The sequence below is a fragment of the Haplochromis burtoni genome, unplaced genomic scaffold, assembly GCF_018398535.1.
Source record: "Haplochromis burtoni strain Fernald_Lab_line unplaced genomic scaffold, NCSU_Asbu1 Contig_82, whole genome shotgun sequence".
Lineage (NCBI taxonomy): Eukaryota > Metazoa > Chordata > Actinopteri > Cichliformes > Cichlidae > Haplochromis > Haplochromis burtoni.
In genome coordinates this window covers 2,029,057-2,050,215 of record NW_024582443.1, presented here as the reverse complement: position 1 = coordinate 2,050,215, position 21,159 = coordinate 2,029,057, and the positions used below count along the sequence as shown (strand labels likewise).

The following is a 21,159-nucleotide window of genomic DNA, read 5'->3' as shown; positions in this document are numbered from 1 at the left end:
ACACACACACACACACACACACACACACACACACACACACACACACACACACACACACACACACACAAATATGTCACCACCTGGATTTAACTAAGCAAATACTTAAACCCTTCCACTGGTTTGGAGGTCTAAGTTTGGGTAATGTTATGTTGTTGTGTGCTTGAAAAATGTGGTCAGCTGACTGCCTGAATATACTGAATGACCAGGTTTTTCTGTCAGCCATATTATTCCAAAATGTAATTGCTGGGATTCATCGGGCTTAAATTGTGAAAGAGTGGCTCACGGACAATGAGGCAACCCTCCAGTGTATTTATCGTCTCTTCACATGTCAACGAAGAGCATCCTTCAATCCAGCTGGGTAAGCTTGAGCCAAGATGTTGGAAAGAGTGACTTTTGGTCAGCTAGAAGCTTCTTTTTTTTAAACACTTTGGTGTCAAGGAGTTAGGTGAGGAACAACAAATGCATTTTTTGTGTGCTAAACATTGGGAACTGGTTAAACTTTTTAAAAGTTCAGACTAAGCAGCTCAAATTGTTAACCGCGTCAGCAGCTCACCTTAAAGCTTGACTCTACCTGGCTGCTTTACATTGTTGAAGTTCATCAATACAAGTTGCTAAATTTCATTATCATCTGTCGCTGTCTGGTTGCCACATCGCAGCTCGTCACTTCCTGTGTGGACAGTCATGCATTTTCCTGAGTATGTGGAAATGAGAAGCCACAGTGAACAGAACTGCATCGCATTCAGTTGAAAACCTATTTCCCGTAACTTATCCGACGGATACATAAAGTTCTGTCTCTTTAATTTCCTGAACAGTAGCAGTACTGTGCTCTTTCTTTATTTTGCTGTGAAAATGGGAAATAGTTTCCACATTTGTTAAAACTTGTACAAACATACATGGTAGGGCTGTGCGATATGACCAAAATCTCATATCCCGGTATAAGACATTCATTGTCCTGACAACGATCTAAATCACAAAAATGTAATATTTTCTAGGGCTGCACGATTAATCGTTAGAAAATCGCAATCTCGATTCATACTTATGTGCGATCTCATTTCCAAATGACAACGATTTAAAAAAAAAAAAAGATGACGACGATTCAGGCGACGAAGGCTGTCGATAAACGATAAATGTCTTATACCGGGATATGAGATTTTGGTGAAATCGCACAGATATATATTTTAAAAAATTGGTTCTTTGCTAAGTTGTCTCTTATGTGTAGACACAACACTGAGTCATCTGTTGAGTTAAGGTGACCTTTTAATACTTGAATGATTTACAGGTCAGTGTTAAGTGGTTTAATAAACAAGCGTTCCTCTTAAAATGATGGATGACGGACTGAAAATGCAGCCAATGTCCAAAGAAAAAGAGTAAGTAACCATGTTTATGGTCTCAGGCGATTATGTCCATGCATGTCAGTATCTCAGGACCGAAACCTAGTGAGGAAACATTACATATGGTGCATTTTCCTATTGTATCCATAATATTGTTGACATTTTTATTTACTCCAATAAACGTATGAGACTATTTAGGAAAACCAAATGAATCAATTTGAGTGCAATCTGTAGAATTTCCCCCATTGAAAGAGAGGATATTTAAAGGTTAATGTACAACGTTGTGCTCCTTACTCATTGTGTTTTCATGAAATCCTGTGGACTTTTGAATACAATGAATCATCAAACATAGACAAAGTGCAAAGAGGAAGCAATGTGGAGTAAACGTCATTAGACTGAAAGGGCACCGAATCCACAGGAATAAATAGCAACAGAAGGCTGATTATTGCATGTGGTCGCCTGCCGTAAATATTTCCCTGTAGCTGGCATCCAATAGTGTGAATATCCATAAATGGCATGAAAAGTGCTTTAATAATGTGCTTTTTCGCAATCTGATATTTATTGAGGTGTTTGAATTCTTGGTTGAGTCAATATATAAAGTAAATACTTGTTAAAAACCCAATCATGACATCAGAAATGGGAGATTTGGATAGAGTTTGATTGGTGCATGCTGATTGCATTGTGTTTGCAATCAGGACAGGAGAGTGAACAGGTGGAAGGAGCAGAGAAAATTAAGAGTGCAGCACACTGATGAGACACGAAAGCAGCTGGAAAATTGAGGAAGAGGTGAGCATCAATAAAAGGCAAGACAAAAGTGACTCGGCAGGAGCTGCGATAGTAGGGTTGGTAAAGTTTAAAAATTAAACTAACACGTCAGCATAAAGTCTGGGAGTGCTTCATAGAAACGGTTTTAATGTTTTTCTCAAGGTTTAGTCCCTGCTGCTTAACAACAAAGCTGAAGAACTCAAAAAGACATCATTAAATGTCTCTTTAGACTCTTTCTCTCCTAGGGAGCTTTCTTAACTAACTTCAATCATTTCTTCCTGTAATGATCCACGTGTCTCTTAGGCTGTTCAACAAAGTCTTGCTATTAATTAATGCTACAATATTACATACAATAGAGTTATCTCTATCAGCAGAGTGTGCTCCATAGACTTCCAAGGTGGCTGTAATTACAGCACTACTTTAAAGTCTGTCATGGATCCACCTGTTTTAGTGGATGTTCACAAGCCGAACAAGGGTCAGCGATCAGATGACATGCACGTTTCCACCCGTGTGATGGTGTTGCACACAAAGGGTCAGATTACTAACTGAATGTAGCTGAGTGCTTTAAATCTTGCAGCCGTCTCCGATTCCCTAGCTTACACTTTTTAATGCCCAGTTGCCAAGAAGTGACTCACAGAGTTTGACGTTAAAACGAAAAACTAAAATGAAACTAAAAATCAGCCCATGTGATTAGCAGGGCTCAAAGAATGCAGCGACAGCCAGCGTGCTGCTCTTTTGTACAAATGACCCCAATTTAATGGCCTGTTCTTGGTCTCTCGTTGTCCTCCACATCTGCACCATTAATCATGAAAATTGAATATGTTTTGGTCTGCACAGCCGGTTGGATAAAAGGAGAAACTTTTAGATATCAGCTTGGGTTCTTGGAAATGGTTATCACTGCTGATATTTTATCAGTAAATTTAAAAAAAAAAAAAGCTCACAAAACTGCAACTTTAGTCAAGAACAAAAAGAAAACGACCTCTTCGTTCAACAGAAAATCCAAAAAGTCCAAATGTTTCTTAGAAGTTGTAGCTGGAAACTAATGTAACCGCCGCCCCGCTGTTGTTGCCGTTTAAATTCATTTTGTTAATCCACTTCTGTGAAGTGCTCATGTCTCTAGTTTTAGTTTGTAGTTCTCTCTCTTTTATAGGAGCTCCACCACAGCACCAGCTGTGGTTACAGAAAAGATGTCTGGCTCCAATTCAGAAACTCCTCAGTGACCCCGTTCAAGCCATTTGGTAGTCTCCAGTCTTATTTTATTTTAAAACAGTCATCTAATTGGCCCGTGATTACTTCTGAGTCATTTTAGAGGCGCACAGGACCGTGCTGTTCCAACAGTGTGGTTGTCACTGTTATTGCAAGCTCATAGACATGCAACTTTTGGTAACAGGCTGGTCAGTCAGCAGACAATGATCAGTGTGTTCAGGCTTGGGCACCAGGGAACTGGGACAATGGAGGAGCACTAATGTGTTTATGCATCGGGTGCACATAAGCTAGTATTTAGATACATGTCTCCGCGCGTGGTGCTGTTCTATAGTTCGTGCAGATTAGCTGTCGTGCTGCCCTCTCTGTCTGCGTCTCTCTATCAGACCCACCCCGAGTCTCTTTGTGCTGTGCACACACAGACCTGAGCAGACAAAAGCTCTCTTGTTTGTAGAGCTGGAATGCGTCATGTGGTACCTCACCTTTGAACTTTGACCTGATCGAGATGTTTGGTTCAAAATGTAATATTTCATAGTATCATCTGATTTATTCACACTTACGCTTTTTTTTGTTTTTACACTCAAACATTTACAGTTTTAGTCATTTTACAATTTTACAAAAGTTGTGTTCTGAAAATATTGGCATCAGTAGCATTATTGACATTTCATATTTCCTCCATAGCTTAAAATGGGGAGTGGAGTAGTTAAGGTAGTGATATTACTTTACTGTAATAGGCCTAGGTTGCTGGGGTTGCCCCATGATGCAGTGAGCATTTCTTTTTCACTCTCTGTTGTATTATACACCAGTATTGCAGTTATTCATTACTCAACTGTGGCTCTGTCACGCATAGTGTGTCTTTTGTCCTGTTCTTCTCTGTGCTCGCTTCCCCCTCCCATCAACCCCAACCGGTTGTGGCAGATGGCTGTCCCTTCCTGAGCCTAGTTTTGCCGGAGGTTTCTTCCTGCTTGCTCATAGGGGGTGATGTGACCGCCGGTGTTTCTATCTATTATTGTAGCGTCTTTACCTTTACGATATAATAAAAACCTTGAGGTGACTGCTGTTGTAAACTGGTGCTATATAAGCTGAGTTGAGTTGAATTGAAGGGACTTGTATTGTACTTGCAACAGCAAATCTAATGGAGGTTAAAAGTTATTTTACTCATGGTGTGTTTTATTTATCATAATTAGCGGTGACACCATGGGTGCAGTGGGTAGCTGGTTTGATGAGCATCCCTGCTGTCACAGATTAGTGCAAGCAGTCCTCTGTTGACCATGCAGCGTAAATACAATGAATTATGATTTTTAAGCAATTTTTTCCCCATGAGCTTTCCCATATGGAAAAGATATATATAAATCTTATAAAGTTTGTATCTGTCTTGTGTGAAACTTGTATGAAAAGCAAATAAGAGTGAAAACAGATATAAGATCCCTTGAAAAATTATATAATGAAACTTGTATGTTTTGGATACTTACTAAAACAATGTATGAAAGTAATATGAAAGTGGCCACTTTCATGAGTAATCACATAAGTTTTTACTATTTCTTTTCCGTATGGGTTGGGTGAGCTTATAAGTTCATTCAGTGGAAGAGTCATCACTTGCTATCATGTGAATACTACAGTAAAAACTTACTTAGATCAGGTAAACATTAACACTGTTTACCTGCTTCAAGTACAGGCCTAGCACCACTAAGGTAAATGTTACTGTTTGAGGAAATGTGGTATCTTTGTGTCTTTTAACAAAGTAATTAAGTAATGGATACACAACTAAATGACAGATAGGTGCCTGTTTTTCACAATCTACTTTAGAAATGTTTGTTTTTTACAATAAGTCCACAGTTTTGGGAAAAAGGACATTTTTTTGTGAAGAACAAAAACTTTCTGTTTTATAATTACTTGAAAATCTGGGCACCGAGCTACCAGCGCATCTTCTTAAATTTTGCACATTTATTTCTTACAATTTAAATGTAAGGAATACATGTGCAAGGCCTGCTGACAGGTTTCCTTGATTTACTGCAGCAATACTTCTTTGTCATGTAGAAAAACGGAGACATTCTGTTGAAAGTGCACTTCTTTTTTTCTGAGATGAAGACGTCTCAGGGTTTGAATGTGTAGTAACCTGGTTTGGCCCAGCTGAGATCAAAGTAGGCTGTGTGTGGCCCATGATGTAAAGTGAGTTTGACATCCCTGGATGACAGTGGCAAGACCTCCTGAATTTTTTTTTATCTTCAAAATATATTTTTGTTGTTTTAATTGAAAGTACAGGATTTGGAGCCCAGGAGATGTTTGTTGTACCCAATCCAATAATCTGGACTTTAGACCCCCGGGTAGGCAGGTAGGAGTGGGAGCAGAGGCAGATTGAGCTAAAATGGTGAGATGTTTGTGGTCCTTGCGTCTGCTTTCTGCTGTAGTCTGTCTGATGATGTAACCGCCCGCTACGCCCAGGTTGGGTTACATCTGTTATGTTTAACATGCATTAAAGTCATCTTAAATAAAACATGTGACTGACTGCTATCACAGTTTATGGGACCCTTGTAAAGCTGGCTTACAGGAGTGCCTGCTCTCCTCCCTCACTCAGAAATAAATCAATAAAAGGGGGAAAAAACCCAGTCGAAGACAGAAACTAAAACCTTGGAAAACATTCCCAGTGTTCTTCACAGCTTTTTTTGTTTTTGAAGTTTGTGCCTGCTTCCTAAATGCGTGCTCAAAGTTGTAAATGCGTCAAGTTCATGTTGCAGCTGATAACATTTGAATCCCATCAGCTGCTCGGCTCACCCTTCATGTGTTCCCCTCACACCCTTTGTAGAGATCAGGTTGCAGTGAAAGGTGCTGTGAGGACAAGGGTTTTGTTTTTCTGCGCCGCCTTACAAAAATGTATTGAATTACTGCTTCTTTTTTTTTTCTTTTTTAATTTAAATTGTTTCTCATCCTCTAGCTGGTGACAGTGCTGGAACGAGCGGCGGGACCAATCCGTACTACATCGCCTTTGTGCTGGTGCCTATTCTCTTCCTTCTGGGCCTGCTCGGTGTGGTGATCTGTCATGTGCTGAAAAGGAAGGGCTACCGGTGCACCACAGACCATGATGACGAGGAGGAGTGTAAGGAAGAGGTCAAAGATCCCGAGCTGGGCGGAGGTAAGGTTTCAGAGATTCTGGGAGGTCATTGGAGGTTCTGAGAAATTTGACAGTATCGTTGGATTTATGTTTTTATTGAGTCTAAGGCTTAAATCATCCATCGCCTATATACAATACAAGCCAAAGATTATCCCGCAGCCAGGCTCATATTAATCCAAGTGGACGTGAGGGAGGGCAAAGACGATTGTTACATTGTGTCGTTGTGTTGCTGATGTGTCTTCTCAGTAAAAAAAGGGCCTTTTTTTTCTTCTTTAAATAAGGCAAGCCAAGGTAACCCCAGTTCATTGTCAAAGATAGGACCGGTTAAATTAAAACAAGCCTTACAGATTCAATTTAGTTTTGACCCAGTTTTAACAGGAAGAAACCTCCAGCAAAACCAGTCTCAGCGAGGGCCTCGATCATTTGGCGGATGCGGGGGAAAGGAGGGGGAAAAAGAGAAGACAAAAGAGAGCGCAGGGAGACGGGACAAAACCCAGACTGAGGGAGACAGAGGGCAAAAATGTAATGATATGTTGCAGTGATGCATAAACACGCGGGCAGTTTGAAGAGGTTGATGGAGGAGTACCGCTCGGTGTGTCACGTGAAGTCCCGCAGCGGACCGAGCCTGTCGCAGCATAACAAAGGGAGGCTTCTGATTCAGCCCTGACTGTCAGTTTTATCAAAGAAGAAAGTTTCAAGCCTAATCTTAAATGTAGAGATTGTGTCTGTCTCCCAAATTCAAAACTGGGACCTGGCTTCACAGTTTCAGTAGCAGGACATGACTATGATGCAGATCCAGGCGTACCCGGCCTCCTGCAGGCAGTGTCAGTGTTGTCGGTCCTTTAGCTCAGCCTCTGCACAACCGAGAAAACAATGAAATCAGTTCTTTTCACCCACTGTCTCTATTTCCCCTTTCTTTTGTTTTAAACATTTGTCATCTTTTTGGACCCTGCTGACGCTCCATTTCCAGCGTGAGACTGTGATTCAGGTCTCATGACATGTTGAGCTGGCAGCGCGATTACAGCTGTAAACCGAGGGGCTCAATTGTGTGCATTGTTTACCTCAAATCCCTTACTCATCCAACGTCCACATGATTCGAGGCACTGCGTAAATACGCACTGCTCGTCATAAATACTATCGTTAACTGTTTCATCATCTAAAGGATTTAAAGTATTTATGATCACGCCTGTCCACGTCTCAGTAAATCCACTGCAATGCTGTCGCACAGCAGATGATTTTTTTTTTTTTTTTTTTGCACGAGTTTCCAAATTAGTGATCGGCCCATGTGATCTTTTCCATTTGCCTGTCATGTGGTAATAAGACGTCTAGAAGGCAGAAATCACCTTCGTTCTGGTGCTTTCAACCCTAGACTACATTCCTGAATCTAATTACTTCGTGTGTGTTACTTAAGGTAGACGCAGGCGGTGGCGTGTGACGTGAATGGCATCTCAAAGCAATAGCATTTCAAGCTCTTCCTGTATAACAGACAAACAGACTGAACTTTACGTTATTCGGTGTTTATGCGTTCAGAAGATGAAATAGACAAACGTGAGCTTAGGAATGCTCTTTTGGAGGTTGGGGTGCATTTTTAGAAGGGCTGTCATTTTATTTGGAAGCAGGCCAGCAGAAACCAGGAAGACTTTTAGCATTCCCTTCATCCATTCATGTGGAGTTCAGTGAGGTGGAACGTAATTACTGTGGGATTTGTGCGCGCACTTCACTCAGTTTCCCTCCTCCTACAGCTGCCGTGCCTGCTCGTCTGTCGTTCTAGTAATTCTTGAGCGCATATGTGAAATCTCTGCAATCACCCTGGCTCTGTCGCAGGCATGAGAAATGTTATGGAACGAATAAGCTGTTTACGCTGCGCTGTCCAACTTCCTGTCATCACGCAATGCACCGCACACCAGTGTTTTCCCTTACATATGATGTCCCCACCATTCCCATTAATCTTTCCAGTTAACTGTGTGAATTACAACTCAGTTTCTTACGTCAAGAGCTGGTATTGGAAAGTACAGGCGTGAAGCGGGTTTCGCTCATTGAGTAAGTGCAAACTCCTGCTGCTGGCAGCACAATAGTCATGAGTCCATTAGGGTTTTTCCCAGCCATGTATTTGTTTGTGTGTGTTTGTTTCTTCAAAAAGCCCTACCCTATCGTACGTTAGAACAAAAACACAACACTGCTTTGTGTTGCGACCTCGCTCGGTCAGTCAGTCAAGTGTTCCCTTTTTTTCCTCCTCAGTGTCAGGTTTCCTGCTCGCAGTCAGCCTCGGCATACCAGAGGATTCCAATTTACGTTTATCAGTAGCGAGGAAAAACTGAGGAAGCAATCAAAAGGAAACTCCAGGAAGTGCCTCACAGGGGTGTGTGCTGACCAGTGGATTTGTTCTGCATAGTTGAATGATTACTGCGACGAATTTGCAATATTATAGAAATCCGACAATTTCCTTTTGAGAAATGGCAGGAAGTAACGTCCGGGGACGGCGTGAGCGAGGGACAGTCATTGATTCTTCCTGGCAATAATCACTCAAAAGGAACATTTTAGCTCTGTGTGTGATCGATAAACATCTGCCACAGAAGCGTTATAGTTGTGCTAAAACATATTTCTGATGTCAACAATGGATCAAAGTGCGATACGGTATAAGGGCCACAAAAAATCCACTGTGAATTTTCCCCGTCCCTTTAGCTGTACGGAGGCTTTTAGCATCAGCTCGGCTTTACTTTGCTGTTTTGAATGCTCCTTTTCCTTTAAGGCCACCTTCCCCTTTAAGCAGACTTTCTTCTTCTTTTTTCTTCTTCTTCTTCTTACAAACGAAAAGCTTTATTCCTGAGAAGTTATAGAAATCCACTAACTTCTCTCTGTGCCACCCTGTAAAGCCAAGAATAGAAGAACATGCATGGAGAGTATTTTTACTAAAGTCTGCGCTTCTAATTCTCTCTATGCATACTCTACACACAACATTGTAGTGTGTAATGTGTATAGTAGAGTAAAGTAAAGGAGAAAGTGACTGGAATTAGTTCAGTGCAGCATGAGCAGGAGACTGCACTGACTGAACTGGTGCTGTGCTTTTACCAGCCTTGATTTGTTTATTGCTGACCACTACTTACCCACGATTTAAATACCAGCTTTTATATGAAAATTTACTGAAGCGCCATCTATTTTTTATCCTCTGATCCAACTCAAGGATGCCGCCTGCCCCAGCTGTCACTACTCACTTACACGGACCAGTTTCTCTTTTCTGCTAGTCTCCATAATTTTCCTTAAAACTGCTTTGATCGTTTGCTCATACCGAGGCTGCTTGTGGCTAGCTCTGAGCTCTGGATAGCTTTAGCTTCAGCCACGTTGCCTTTGTTAAAATTCTGGGTGAGGGTGATTTAGGTGTCTGATTAAGATTAGGATTTTCACTTTGGAGATTTTTTCCGTTTTCACTCATGTAGAAAACTAAACAGTGGAAATCTGCAGGAGTTGTTTGCCCCTCAGTGCCTGGCATAGTTGTGTGAGGCTGACTTTCTTTGACCATGTATCATGTTTCTGTAGCGGGCGACCCTTCAGCTCAGTGCTTAATAATACTGATGTTTCTATTCGTGTGTGTTTGTTTTTCCAGAGCTCAATGACACCTTCAGTGACTACAATGACACGGTTGGACAGATTGTCCACTACATCATGAAAAATGAAGGTACGTATTCAAGGCTTTGTGTTTGTTTTTTGCATAAGAGCACCTGTCATTTCTGGTTGAAGGTGTGAACCTGTGACTTTGGGGAAATGGCCCCTGTTTGTCCTCCTTCCCTGAAGCGATTACAGCTGGCATTATTGTTTGGTACATTGTCACACGCTACTCGGGAAGGAAGTCAGCTGTGGACTCTGAGCCGTGCGTGTTTTCTCAGACGAGTCTGGCTCAGAAATGAAGCTTTTAGTGGAAGTTCACATTCAGGACAACGGCAGAAGAATCTGAGACCATTTGTTATGACGTAGGTGTTTTCACGCTTTCGAGTACAAGTCACACGAGTGTTTCATCTGCGATTTCATCCCGTTCCTTCCCTTTGCAGGAAGCTAAATTCATGATAAATCACTGCAAATGCTTTGTAGCGTGTTATCCTCTGTAATCCTTTGTTGAGCCGCGTTCAAACACGGCAGCAGCAGAGACGAGGATCGATGGCAGCATTGTGCGAAACATAAACCAGCTTGATTTGTGGCATCGTAGGTCTTTACTGACAGTGTGGATTGTTTTCCACAGCACCAATAAACTTCCCATAACTGTAAAGTGATGTTGAACTCAAAGAAGGGTAACAGCTGTCTATGATTTGACTCCTTAAGAGAGGATGCTTTCGTGTAATAGAAGACGCCCTGTTCCACTTGTTCACCCCCACCAAAGTCAAATATGCACATTTTTTTTCCACTGGCCTGCAGAGCAGTTTATCCATCTTGATTATTTAGTTTTGAGTTGCTCCGGTTTTGTAAATACTGGCTGTAGATGTTTGCCTGCTTGTGAATAAAATGAAACTAAATTGCAGGAGCACTTTGCGTTGTTGTGCTCAAGAAAACAGCATCTCTTCAAGAAGTCACGAGCCCGTTACTCAGGAAAAAAGAAATGCACAAGGTAGCGATAGCATTATTTTCCTTTTTTTGAACTGAGCAGTGTTTCCATCCTGTCACAGCTTGAGCCTCGTTTCACAGGTAGATGGACGCTTTCTTGTGCACAGTGATATGACTGGTGAAAGACAGCAGTTCCTATATATTTAGTAACCAGGTCATGGCTTCTGCAAGGAGACATTGCTGCAAGAAAGGTGTCATTTAGTTCCATTAAGTTCAAGAGAAGACAGCTGATGGCTCCAAAACTTGGCATCTCACACCGATGTATGGATGGCAACTAGCACCACAGGGCAAAGGAACAAAAGTGTTTTGGGGTTGTTTGGGGGGTTTTTCATGATATGGTCTTTTTAAAAAGTTGAAAAAATGCAGATGACTCAGTCTAAAGTTCAGTTTTAGGTCATTTTTAATCTGGAACTTTTCAAACGAAATATTTACTTCAAAGGTTTTCTATTTTTTCCCCTCTCCTGCTACAAACAGACCGGCTGAGACATTTATTTGCTGTTAGCCGTGATCAGCATTTTAAGAATTAGGTGTTTAACACAGAAGTGGCACTACCTCTTGCAGCGGAGGAGGACAAAAGGATTTATTCAAGTCTTTTTGCGGAGCCCGGTCTGAGTTCAGGATATATGTCTGTACAAACTAAGAGTCAAAACAGGCTTTTAAATGCTAAGGCAGAGAATTATACTGAGGAAAGAGAAGAAAGAGACGGTTATACTTTGAAGATTATACAGTAAAAGTTAGCAGCGTTCTGCACCAGCTGTTAGGACGCTGTGTGTAGTCTAAGAGGCTGGAAAAGTAGCTGTTCACCCCGGTGTTTGGAGGGTTGAGGGCAGACAGAGGACTCGGTCTTTGACAGCGCTGCTCAAACTTTCCACCAACACTGTTACCTCACACCACTGTCCAAACGTACTGGTAGCAGGACACATTTATCAGAACGCCACCATAACTGAGACAATTATTTACTTGAATTCTCGAACACGAAAAATTAGTCTTACTGGTTTAATGTTGTGCTTAATTAATTACTGACAAGAATTCCAGTGTGCCGGCTCAAATTTGGTATAAAATGCATATTTGCCTAATGAATAATAATAATACAGTGGAACGCCGACTTACGAATACCCCGTTTCACGAAAATTTCAAGTTACGAAGGCACTGAGCGGCAACATTTTTGCCCGTGTTACGGCAAAATGCCCGCGTAACAAAATCTGCTGGCTCTGATTGGCTGAGCCTACAATGCCCACAATGCCTTCCGAATCATGTGACAACCCCTTGGCTTCAGTACTTGCGCTTCGCTGTTCCACTTAGACGACGTATTGTTGTTCTAGTTAGCAATTAACCGTTTAGCATCGCCTCAGTCAAAACGGGCGATGGGTGCTTCGACTTACGAAAGACCCTCGGGAACGAATTAATTTCGTAAGTCGGGGTTCCACTGTAATATGATTTTTTGTTTTAAAGAAGTTTTTGACAGGCTTGTAAAATATTTCTGTTTTATTGGTTTTATGACAGGTTGTTTACTAAATGTAGGCTCTGTATAGAGAATTTATAAATAGCAATCCCCGGGCCACAGACCGGTACCAGTCCGTGAGTCTCGAGAGTTGAGGCGTGAAATTTATGGTTTTCAGGGTTTTTATTGTTAACTCTGTTTCCCTGGGTCTTTTCCCGAATTGTAGCTGTGTGTCTTATTTTAAAGAAATATTTACACGTTACCATAGCGACCAGAGAGCATTAAGGGGCGGAGAGGAGGATGTTACTCTCAATGTTGTTGGAGGACACTGCTAATAAAGTTACACAGTGAAATGACGTTTATTATTATATTTACAAAATACCACAGTTTTTGTCTTGGTCGTATCATTTTAATTTGCTGTATTTATCCGCGACACCTTAAAGGCCTGTGAAAATATTGTCTGACATTAAACCAGTCCATGGTGCAGAAAAGGTTGGGAACCGCTGCCGTATAGCACCCATCTATAAGAAGTTATATCATATAAGAGTTGAAAATGTGCCATGTCACTATTGATTCTTTAAGTGTAATTCAATATTGCACTTTGACCCAATCCTGTGATACACAAAGGCTGTCTCGTCCCATGTTGGTGACTGGCCATCATTGTCCTGAGCTGTACGTTTGCTCTGGGCTGATTCACGGCTGTTTTATGAAGCAGTCATGCTCGTAGGATTCTGATTATCGTGACTCGCCTCCACGCTGTCAGTCTGTGGAGTCAGCACGTTATTGTGCTCTCTATTTATAAATATCTGTTTTACTACACCTTCTCTCACCCTTCAACATTGCTCAACTGATGGAAACTTGGCCGATGGTTAAGATTTAAAAAAGAAATCACTGTAGCTGTTTTTTTCCCCCCTCTCTCTCTAATGAAAACAGGAAGTTGTTGTGTCCACTCAACATTTTTGCAGCAACAGCCGTTTCAGTCTAAATAAAGAGAGGAGGAATTGAATGCTATAGCGTGCACCGCTCTGATGGCTGATCAGACAAAGGAAAACACTGCCCTCTACTGATCAAACAAAGGAAAAGTCACTACCATGTTTGCAACCAGTGGGAAGTACTTGAACATGTACAGTGTGGAAAAACTTTACTCATTTTTATTGGTATTGTTGGTCAGATATCATTTAAAAGTAAAGTTCTTTATTATTTGAAGTTAATTTCACTTTATATTTTCCACCTGGTTTTCCACGCCCAGTAGTGGGTCCCACTCCACAGTTTAAAAAAAATAATTTCCTCAAAATTATCCTTTTTCATCCAAAAGTTTACTTTGTAAAAGACGTAAAGGAACATTATCCGTTTCTAAAGTGATGACATAGTGACCCCTTTTTCCAGGTTAGTTTCACTTGGTTTCCAGAGTGGATGTCATTATTTAGTTAGCAAAATTTAAGCTAAAATTCAGGAGCAGTACACAGTTCACTACTTCCACGAGTTTAGAGGTTAGCCAACTGCTGCTAGTCAAATACACATGATTAATTTACCATCAGCAAGTGTGAGCGCCTCTATAAAAGCAGAGGTTTTGATAGTTTGCTGCTCTGGAGCACATCAGGTGTGTTTAACTATTTGTTAGCACAGTAGCAAGGAGGAAGGATGACGATTTTAAAGAAGCAACTGTTCCTGTCCATCCGTCTGAGAAGGGTTATGAGGGCATTTCCAAACAATTTGATATCCATCAAAGATTATTAACAAATGGAAAACATTCAGCTGTCAGTCATTCAGTCTGAGGTCAGACCCTCAGAGAAACAAAAACCCAGAAGCTGTATCTGTGACTCTACAGGCCTCAGTTGGCATGTTAAATGTTAAAGTTCATGACAACACAATTACAATTAGTTACAATAGAAAAACAGAACAGGTTGCCAGGGGAAACCCTCTTCTTTCTAAAAAGCACATGACAACAATGTTTAACTTTGTAAAGTTGCATCTTAAAAAACCACAAGACCTAGCTAGCGCTATGTTTGGAGGAAACCAAATCGACTATATCACCACAAACACCTCATACCAGCTGTGAAGCACGGTGGAGCAGGGATGATGATTTGGGCTTGTTTTGCAGCCACAGGACCCGGACACCTGGTAGCCACTGAGTCGACCAAGAACTCCTCTGAATACCAAATTATTCTAATGCGAGGCCGTCTGTCTGACAGCTAAAGCTTGGCTCAAACTGGTCATGCACTATGATCCCACAGTAGCAAATCTACAACAGAATGACTGAAAAAGAAAAGGAAGGACTGAAATTAAGAGAGCTGTGCATGAACCAACAATATGCCAACATTTTATTTTCTTTCTTCTGACCACTACTCATGTTAGGGCCTTCTGGCAAAAACAAGTAGATAATGTTTTTGCACTAAAATTAACATCCGTTCTCCGAGGCTTCCTTCATGACACGAGGAGGAAGTTTGAGGCAGACGTTTGTGAACGCTGCTGTGAAATCTTAACATGAAACTCCTACGTCCACCTACATGAGTCATCTGTGTTTGTTTGTGTGTGTGCAGCTCATTTGTCACAAACTCTGCACAGATTTCTTTATCTGTGTACACAGCGGTCTGTTAGTGAAGTCAGTGAATGCATCGAGGCCTGGCCTTGGGGAAATGTGTCTCTGGGAGCAAATTATGTAAATCTACGCCTGAGCTACTTTGTCTGCAAGCAGAGGTCGGGCGCTGGTGATCGTGCGCACTGTGAGAATTTTTCAAACTTTACCTCCGAAGGCTGCATTCTCGACGGTTATGTGGAAGTTTGAAACTTTTCCGAGTCACACTCTGAAGCAACTTTGCTCCAGACAAAAGTTTTCACGGTCTGGCAGATTCCTCCCACCCAGCCGAGGTCTTCTGTGTACAGTTGTTATGTGTTCAGTGATTGCATGTGATGTGCCGTTTCGCTGTGTTAAAGAGTTAATCTGCTCGAGCCATCTTTCAATAAGCGCTCTGCTTTTGAAGTCACTGGAGCGTACTCCTCACTAATTCCCAACACGACTTTTATCTCCCTCCGTCTCTCTCCCTTTTTTTCCCCGTCTTTATAAGCGTATAACTTTCTCTCTCTCTCTCCCTCTTTAGCAAACTCTGATGCCCTAAATGCCATGATTCATGAAAACAGCATTGATTCGGATGGGTAAGTGTGATCTCACGCTGTGAAGAACAAGTCCATCTGTTATTAAAAAGGCTTTCTGTCTTTGTTGGGCTCATCTTAAATTAATTGGGCAAAGACTCTGTGTACTAACTGGTTTGACCACCAGGTGGCACCATAAGCCTCCTTGAGACTCTATGTGTCTGAGTGTGTCTGAACTGAGAGCATGCAGAGCAGGACAAGAAGAGTCAAGGCAATGAGGCCACAGTTTCCTCCTGATCCTATCCACATTGGCAGGGTCCGATTGGGGACACGTAGCTGGGGACCATTCCCAAAAAGCCACTGTGCGCCACTTCACTGTATTGTGGGATTATTAAAACATAGTAACTGGAGCTGCTGACATATTTCCTCATAAGATTCTTGGCTGTAAAATCAAGTAATTAAACAGAGTGACAATATAAGAAATGCTGGAGGCTTAAGAACAGCAGAAGCTTTGGATGGTTAGTCAGTCGAGTCACTTATCACTTGTTAGAAGAATAATGTTCACTATAGACTTTGAACTTCTGGTCAAATATCGAACTATAGACATTTATAGATCAAATCCACAGTTAATTGTTGGTTAACAAAAACTTGGCCTTAGCAGATGGCTGCCTCGCTCTTAGCCTGGGTCTGCTGGAAGTTTCTTCCTCTTAAAGGTAAGTTCTTCTTCCCCACTGTCACCAAGTGCTTGGCCAAAAGGGATTGTTGGGATTTTCTCTCTGGTATCGAAGGGACTTGACTAAGCAATACAAAGCATCTTGATGTGTTTATTGATGTGAATTGACTTTATATAAATAAAATGGTATTGAACTAAATTAAATTAACTGACAAAATAAGTGAGAGTAACTTTTGAAGTTAGTAAACCTTAGAAGGTATTTAATATATATAGTGTCTAATCTGTTAAACTGAGTTATTAGCATATTGGCTGTATAAATTTTGTAATTTATACAGTTAAAAAAATGTGTAATATGTAGCATTATTAAAACAGCTTTATGACAACTAAACTGATCATCATAAATGTCTTTTCTATAAAAAGTATTTTGAAAATAGAATAGATTATTAGATTTTGTTGCACATGTACAATGATAGTAAAGGGCCATTCTAATCTGAAATGTGATGTTACCTTTGTTTGTGGTTCCCCTTGTGTGTAAATCAGGCTGCCAAGCAAACTCCAATCTGATTTAAACTTTTGTTTGGTATTAGCTTTATCTTGATGTCGCAAACAAAGAAATCTAGTTCCCGTTTTAAAAACCTTTAAGTTGTTTTAGGGTCAGTTGAAAATACAAAGAAACTTGTATAACATAATGCTAACTAGCTTAAGTTAGCTTAAGTTGGCTAGCTAAAGTCCTTTGAGGCTTGCCACTTAGCAGTGCTATGAAATACCTGAAGTTCCTTATTTGGTGGTCATTTTGGACTATTTGAATTAACTTTACTTTTGAAGGTCACCACAGCATAAAAGCTATATCTAAAGAATCGGCAGTCAAAACTTGTTTAGCCATTTGATCTGAGCTGCCTCAAATAACATTCAAAATGTTTTTCCTAAGATGTTTTGACCAGTAAATGTGGAAAGAATACTGTTGTGTATTCATCACTCACTTTCACAATGTAGATGGTGGTAAAAGATATATTTCTGCTACATACTTTTTTTTTTTTTTATCATAAGATTATCATTATTCATCGAATAGCAGGTCACCATGTTAAACGTGTGTTGCGGCTAACAAAACACGAAGCTGTTGGTCTGCTAGAAATCACACTATATACAGTATGTGACAAGAATTATTACATTAAATCACTTCTAATAGCTGCTCTTGAGATTAAATGACATGTCTAGCATACCATGTGAAAACTGGGCAGCCATGAGCTAAAGCAGCTTTAGCTTGCTGCCTGTGGCCAGGATCACCCAGTAGTATAAAACCTGATGGCCTGAATGCATATGGAGTGTCTCCCACCACCCGTAAAAGAGCTATGACACGGTGGAGCGTGGAGGTGACGTAAAGACATTACTGGGAGTTCATAAGAGCTTATTGTGTAGCTTTAAGTGCAATAAAAGCTGCTGATAGCAGGGAAACAAGCCACGGCTAGAGCACTATTAGCTCTCCTGCTGATAGCGTTGCAACTGGACTCCCCCAACCAGCAAACACAGGATGATGGGCTTTGGCCTAATACTCCTCTATAATCTAGCAGACGTATTTTGGTGAGGTCTCATGCAAGCCTGTAACTTAATGTCTTTACTCCTTGGAGCAATCATACCTCCAACAGAGAAAATCAGTGCAGGGGAAACACCGCTCACCGTCCATACAGAGCCATGAGCAGAGGAGTGCACATTAACAAGTGTAGTGGTGCTTTGCCTCTAATACAGGGGGAGAAGGAGTTGGGCAGATAGATGGATTAGAGGAGGAGATGCTTGTGACAGTAGGAGTCTAAGTAAATCGAGTTAGTGGAGTATGTTTCCCCCCTCTCTGTATCTCTCTCTCTCCTGCTGTCATCTTTCTCTCTCCGCTTCATATTGTGCTGGGCGGAAAGGAGATAAGAGAGGAAAGGTGTTTTCTTTTGTTGGGAGAAAACAGTGTGGATAAATGGTAGCCGTGTTGCATCTGCCAAGGATTAGGTACTGAGGTATTCTGCTGTGTCACACCGAGTGTCCTGTAACAAACATATAAATACATAAAAGGGAAAAAAACTAGAAAACTATGAATTCACACACAATCCCCAGCGTCACCTTCATGTGTCTCACTTCTTCAGTTCTCTCTCCAAATGTTTTTCTTCACATATTTCCACCTCTAGTTTGCCTTTTGCTTTTTCATTTTGTTCAGATGGCTCTCTGTGGTAGTTTCTCCTGCTGTTATGTCCCACATCTGTCTTTCTCTCTCGCGTGCTCTCAGCCAGGATGGGCAGCCTGCCAGTGGATCACTTAGAGATGGCAGAATAGGAGGGGAAGAAAGGATATCGGTGGGGGTAATTTATTGGATACTTGGGGAAGGAGAGAGGGAGGAAGCAGGAGAGAGGGATGGAGAAAAGGCTTCAAGGAGGAGAGTGACTGACTGTAGTGTCGCCAGAGCTCACTATCTGCCTCTCCAGCTTCAGTGCTTAACTTCCGTTCTCCTGCCATCAGTCCTCCACCACCTCTCTACCGTCCTTTAGTCCCTCTCATCATCTTTCCACAGCAGTTCCTGTTCTCGTCACTTTATCTCCAACATCACGTCTTTTGTTCTTCCGGTGGACCAAAATCACATTTTGTACCCTATTATTGGCCAATGACTCCATCTGCAGTGGCTGCATATGTTTATGAGCTGTCACATTTCTTGGAATAATTTTTAAAAGGCATTAAAGGCTTTCAATGTCCCAATAACCAGATTTGTTGAGGCTTAAAAGTACATAGTGCTCATTAAATTAAATTAAATTTTATTTATATAGTGCAGTATCAACATCAACAATAACAACTCTCGTCTAAAGACCCTTTTTTATCCATCTATTCTCTTCCGCTGTCCTTATCAGTGTCCTGGGGAGGGGCTGAAGCCTATCCCAGCTATCATAGCTACCAGAGCCATGAGCGCAGGTATCAGCACAAAGCAAAGATGACGATTGATTCTACTATAGAAACATGAAGAGGTAGAAGCTGAGGCTTTAAGCTTCATCACTGCCTTTGTTACCTGTTGAAGTTCAGGCTCTGGCTGCTGGGCTGGGGTCTGCGTGTGCTCTGCTTTACCATCACTCTGGGTTCTTGGCTAGCTTAGTGTTAGCGTGCTGTCTGTGCAGAGGCTTGCAAAGAGCTGAAGCAGTGGAATGCAGCTGTTCCTGTCCTGGACACACACGAACTGAAATCAGCTGATTGTAGCAAGTACACATGTTTTTTTTTTTCTTTTCTATTTGCCAGGCACGGATAATCTTTGTAATACAGGTCACAACGTAATTTTAACTGTAGCATGATTACTGAATTTAGTAAGATAACGCATTACAATACTGCATTACTCAAATATGTAACTTTGTTCCAGCACTGGTAAAGACTCCACAGTATTAGAAAAAAAAACCTCAACAAAGATGGCCTCTTTTGAGCAAGCACTTGGTGACAGTTGAAAGGAAAAACTACTTTTAAAACCTCTAGCAGAACCAGGCTCAGGGTGGAGCAGCTATCTGAGGCGACGGGCTGGGTGTGAGGGGAGGGAGGACAAAAGTCACGCTGTGGAAGAGAGCCAGAGATTAATAATAACTAATGATTAAATGCAAAGTGGTGTGTGAACACACGGGGAGTGAATGAAGAAGAAACTCTCAGAGGAGGAAGCTGGAGACAAACATCATGTGACGCGACACCCTTCGCGTCTGCGTTGCTTCTATTTGTGGGCTTATCTAATTGTTTACTTATGGTGTGTCTGAAACTTCACCTGCAGCCGCAGTAAACTGCTTCCATTTTTACTTTAAAGATAATCACTGAGGGTGATTGTTCTCAAAGAGCTTGTCAGTAATTGTTTTGAAGTATGAAATATTGATGTGTCATTTCTGCAGCGGCGGGCTGTGATAAGGGAAGCACTGCAGAATTCAGCGAGCTTAAATGCTCTGGGTAAAATGGGCCGAAGTCTTTAGCTCGTGTTGGGGTTTGTTCCTCTTACCTCACATTTTGGATGTTTACAGTTGTTGACCTATAAAAGATTTCTTAGTTCATTTCACAATAATATTGTATAATTAATTCAGGAAGGCTTTTAAAAAGTGGCAATCTGAAGAAAGAGCTGCGAGGATCACACATTTCTCCTCCTTTATCTTCAAGTCCTCCGCTCACCCCCACCTCCCCCGGCACTCCCACTCCTCCAATGACACCTGTATCGCCGGGGGCGCCCCCGGGAGCAGCCAAGCACACCTGTAACCACCTGCACACCATCGGGGGCCTGGGAGGCAACAAGAACATCTGCACCCGCTGCAACCAGAAGAAATGGCCGCTAATGAGGAAGCCGTCAGCCCGCAAAGCAGAGCTGCGGCACAGTAACTGTGTGGAGGTCACAGTCCTGGCTGTAGGCAGGTGGGTGGGCGTGTGTGTGTGTGTGTGTGTTTGAATCATAACTGAAGGACAAGCCTTGATGATTTTCCTGCCTTTAAAATGTTCTCCGAATCGCATCACGAGGTGGTTTAATTAGCAGAAGTAAATGAAAAATGACACACTGTTTGCCCCAGAGGGACACTAGGCTTGAGTGCACACAGACACACACACGGCGCTAACAATCAAACATTAACTCTCGAAAATATTCACACTTCATTTAAAAGGCACAAGCATCTCATGCACTTTGATACCACACTGGGAGGTCAGAAACTTGTGGTCAGACTGCTCCACGTGCCACTGTTAACAGCACAGGTCCTCACAAAACTGAGACACGAACATTAATAAGCAGACTTCTAATATCTTATTCAGGATATCACCAGGACTGTCATGTTGACTAGTGAGTGTTCACTCAACTCTAAAGCATTAATCGATGACAGGAGCTATTCTTACAATTTAATAGACATCAAGCTGCTTGCAGAAAGCATGTGTATTTGGTCCCCTTGTAGAAAATCAGTATAAAACATGACCTAGCTTCAGGTTGGAAAAG

The 21,159-nt window shown here is 41.6% G+C and overlaps 1 protein-coding gene across 1 annotated transcript in view; it reads left to right on the top strand.

Moving 5' to 3' along the window:
* Window positions 1-21,159, top strand: part of rell1 (RELT like 1) — a 32,786-nt gene that overhangs the window by 4,491 nt on the left and 7,136 nt on the right. Inside the window, exons 2-5 of the mRNA XM_005925819.3 lie at window positions 6,232-6,429; window positions 10,010-10,081; window positions 15,538-15,592; window positions 20,346-20,594. Coding sequence (XP_005925881.1) covers window positions 6,232-6,429; window positions 10,010-10,081; window positions 15,538-15,592; window positions 20,346-20,594 — 574 coding nt within the window. The remainder of the gene's footprint in view (window positions 1-6,231; window positions 6,430-10,009; window positions 10,082-15,537; window positions 15,593-20,345; window positions 20,595-21,159) is intronic.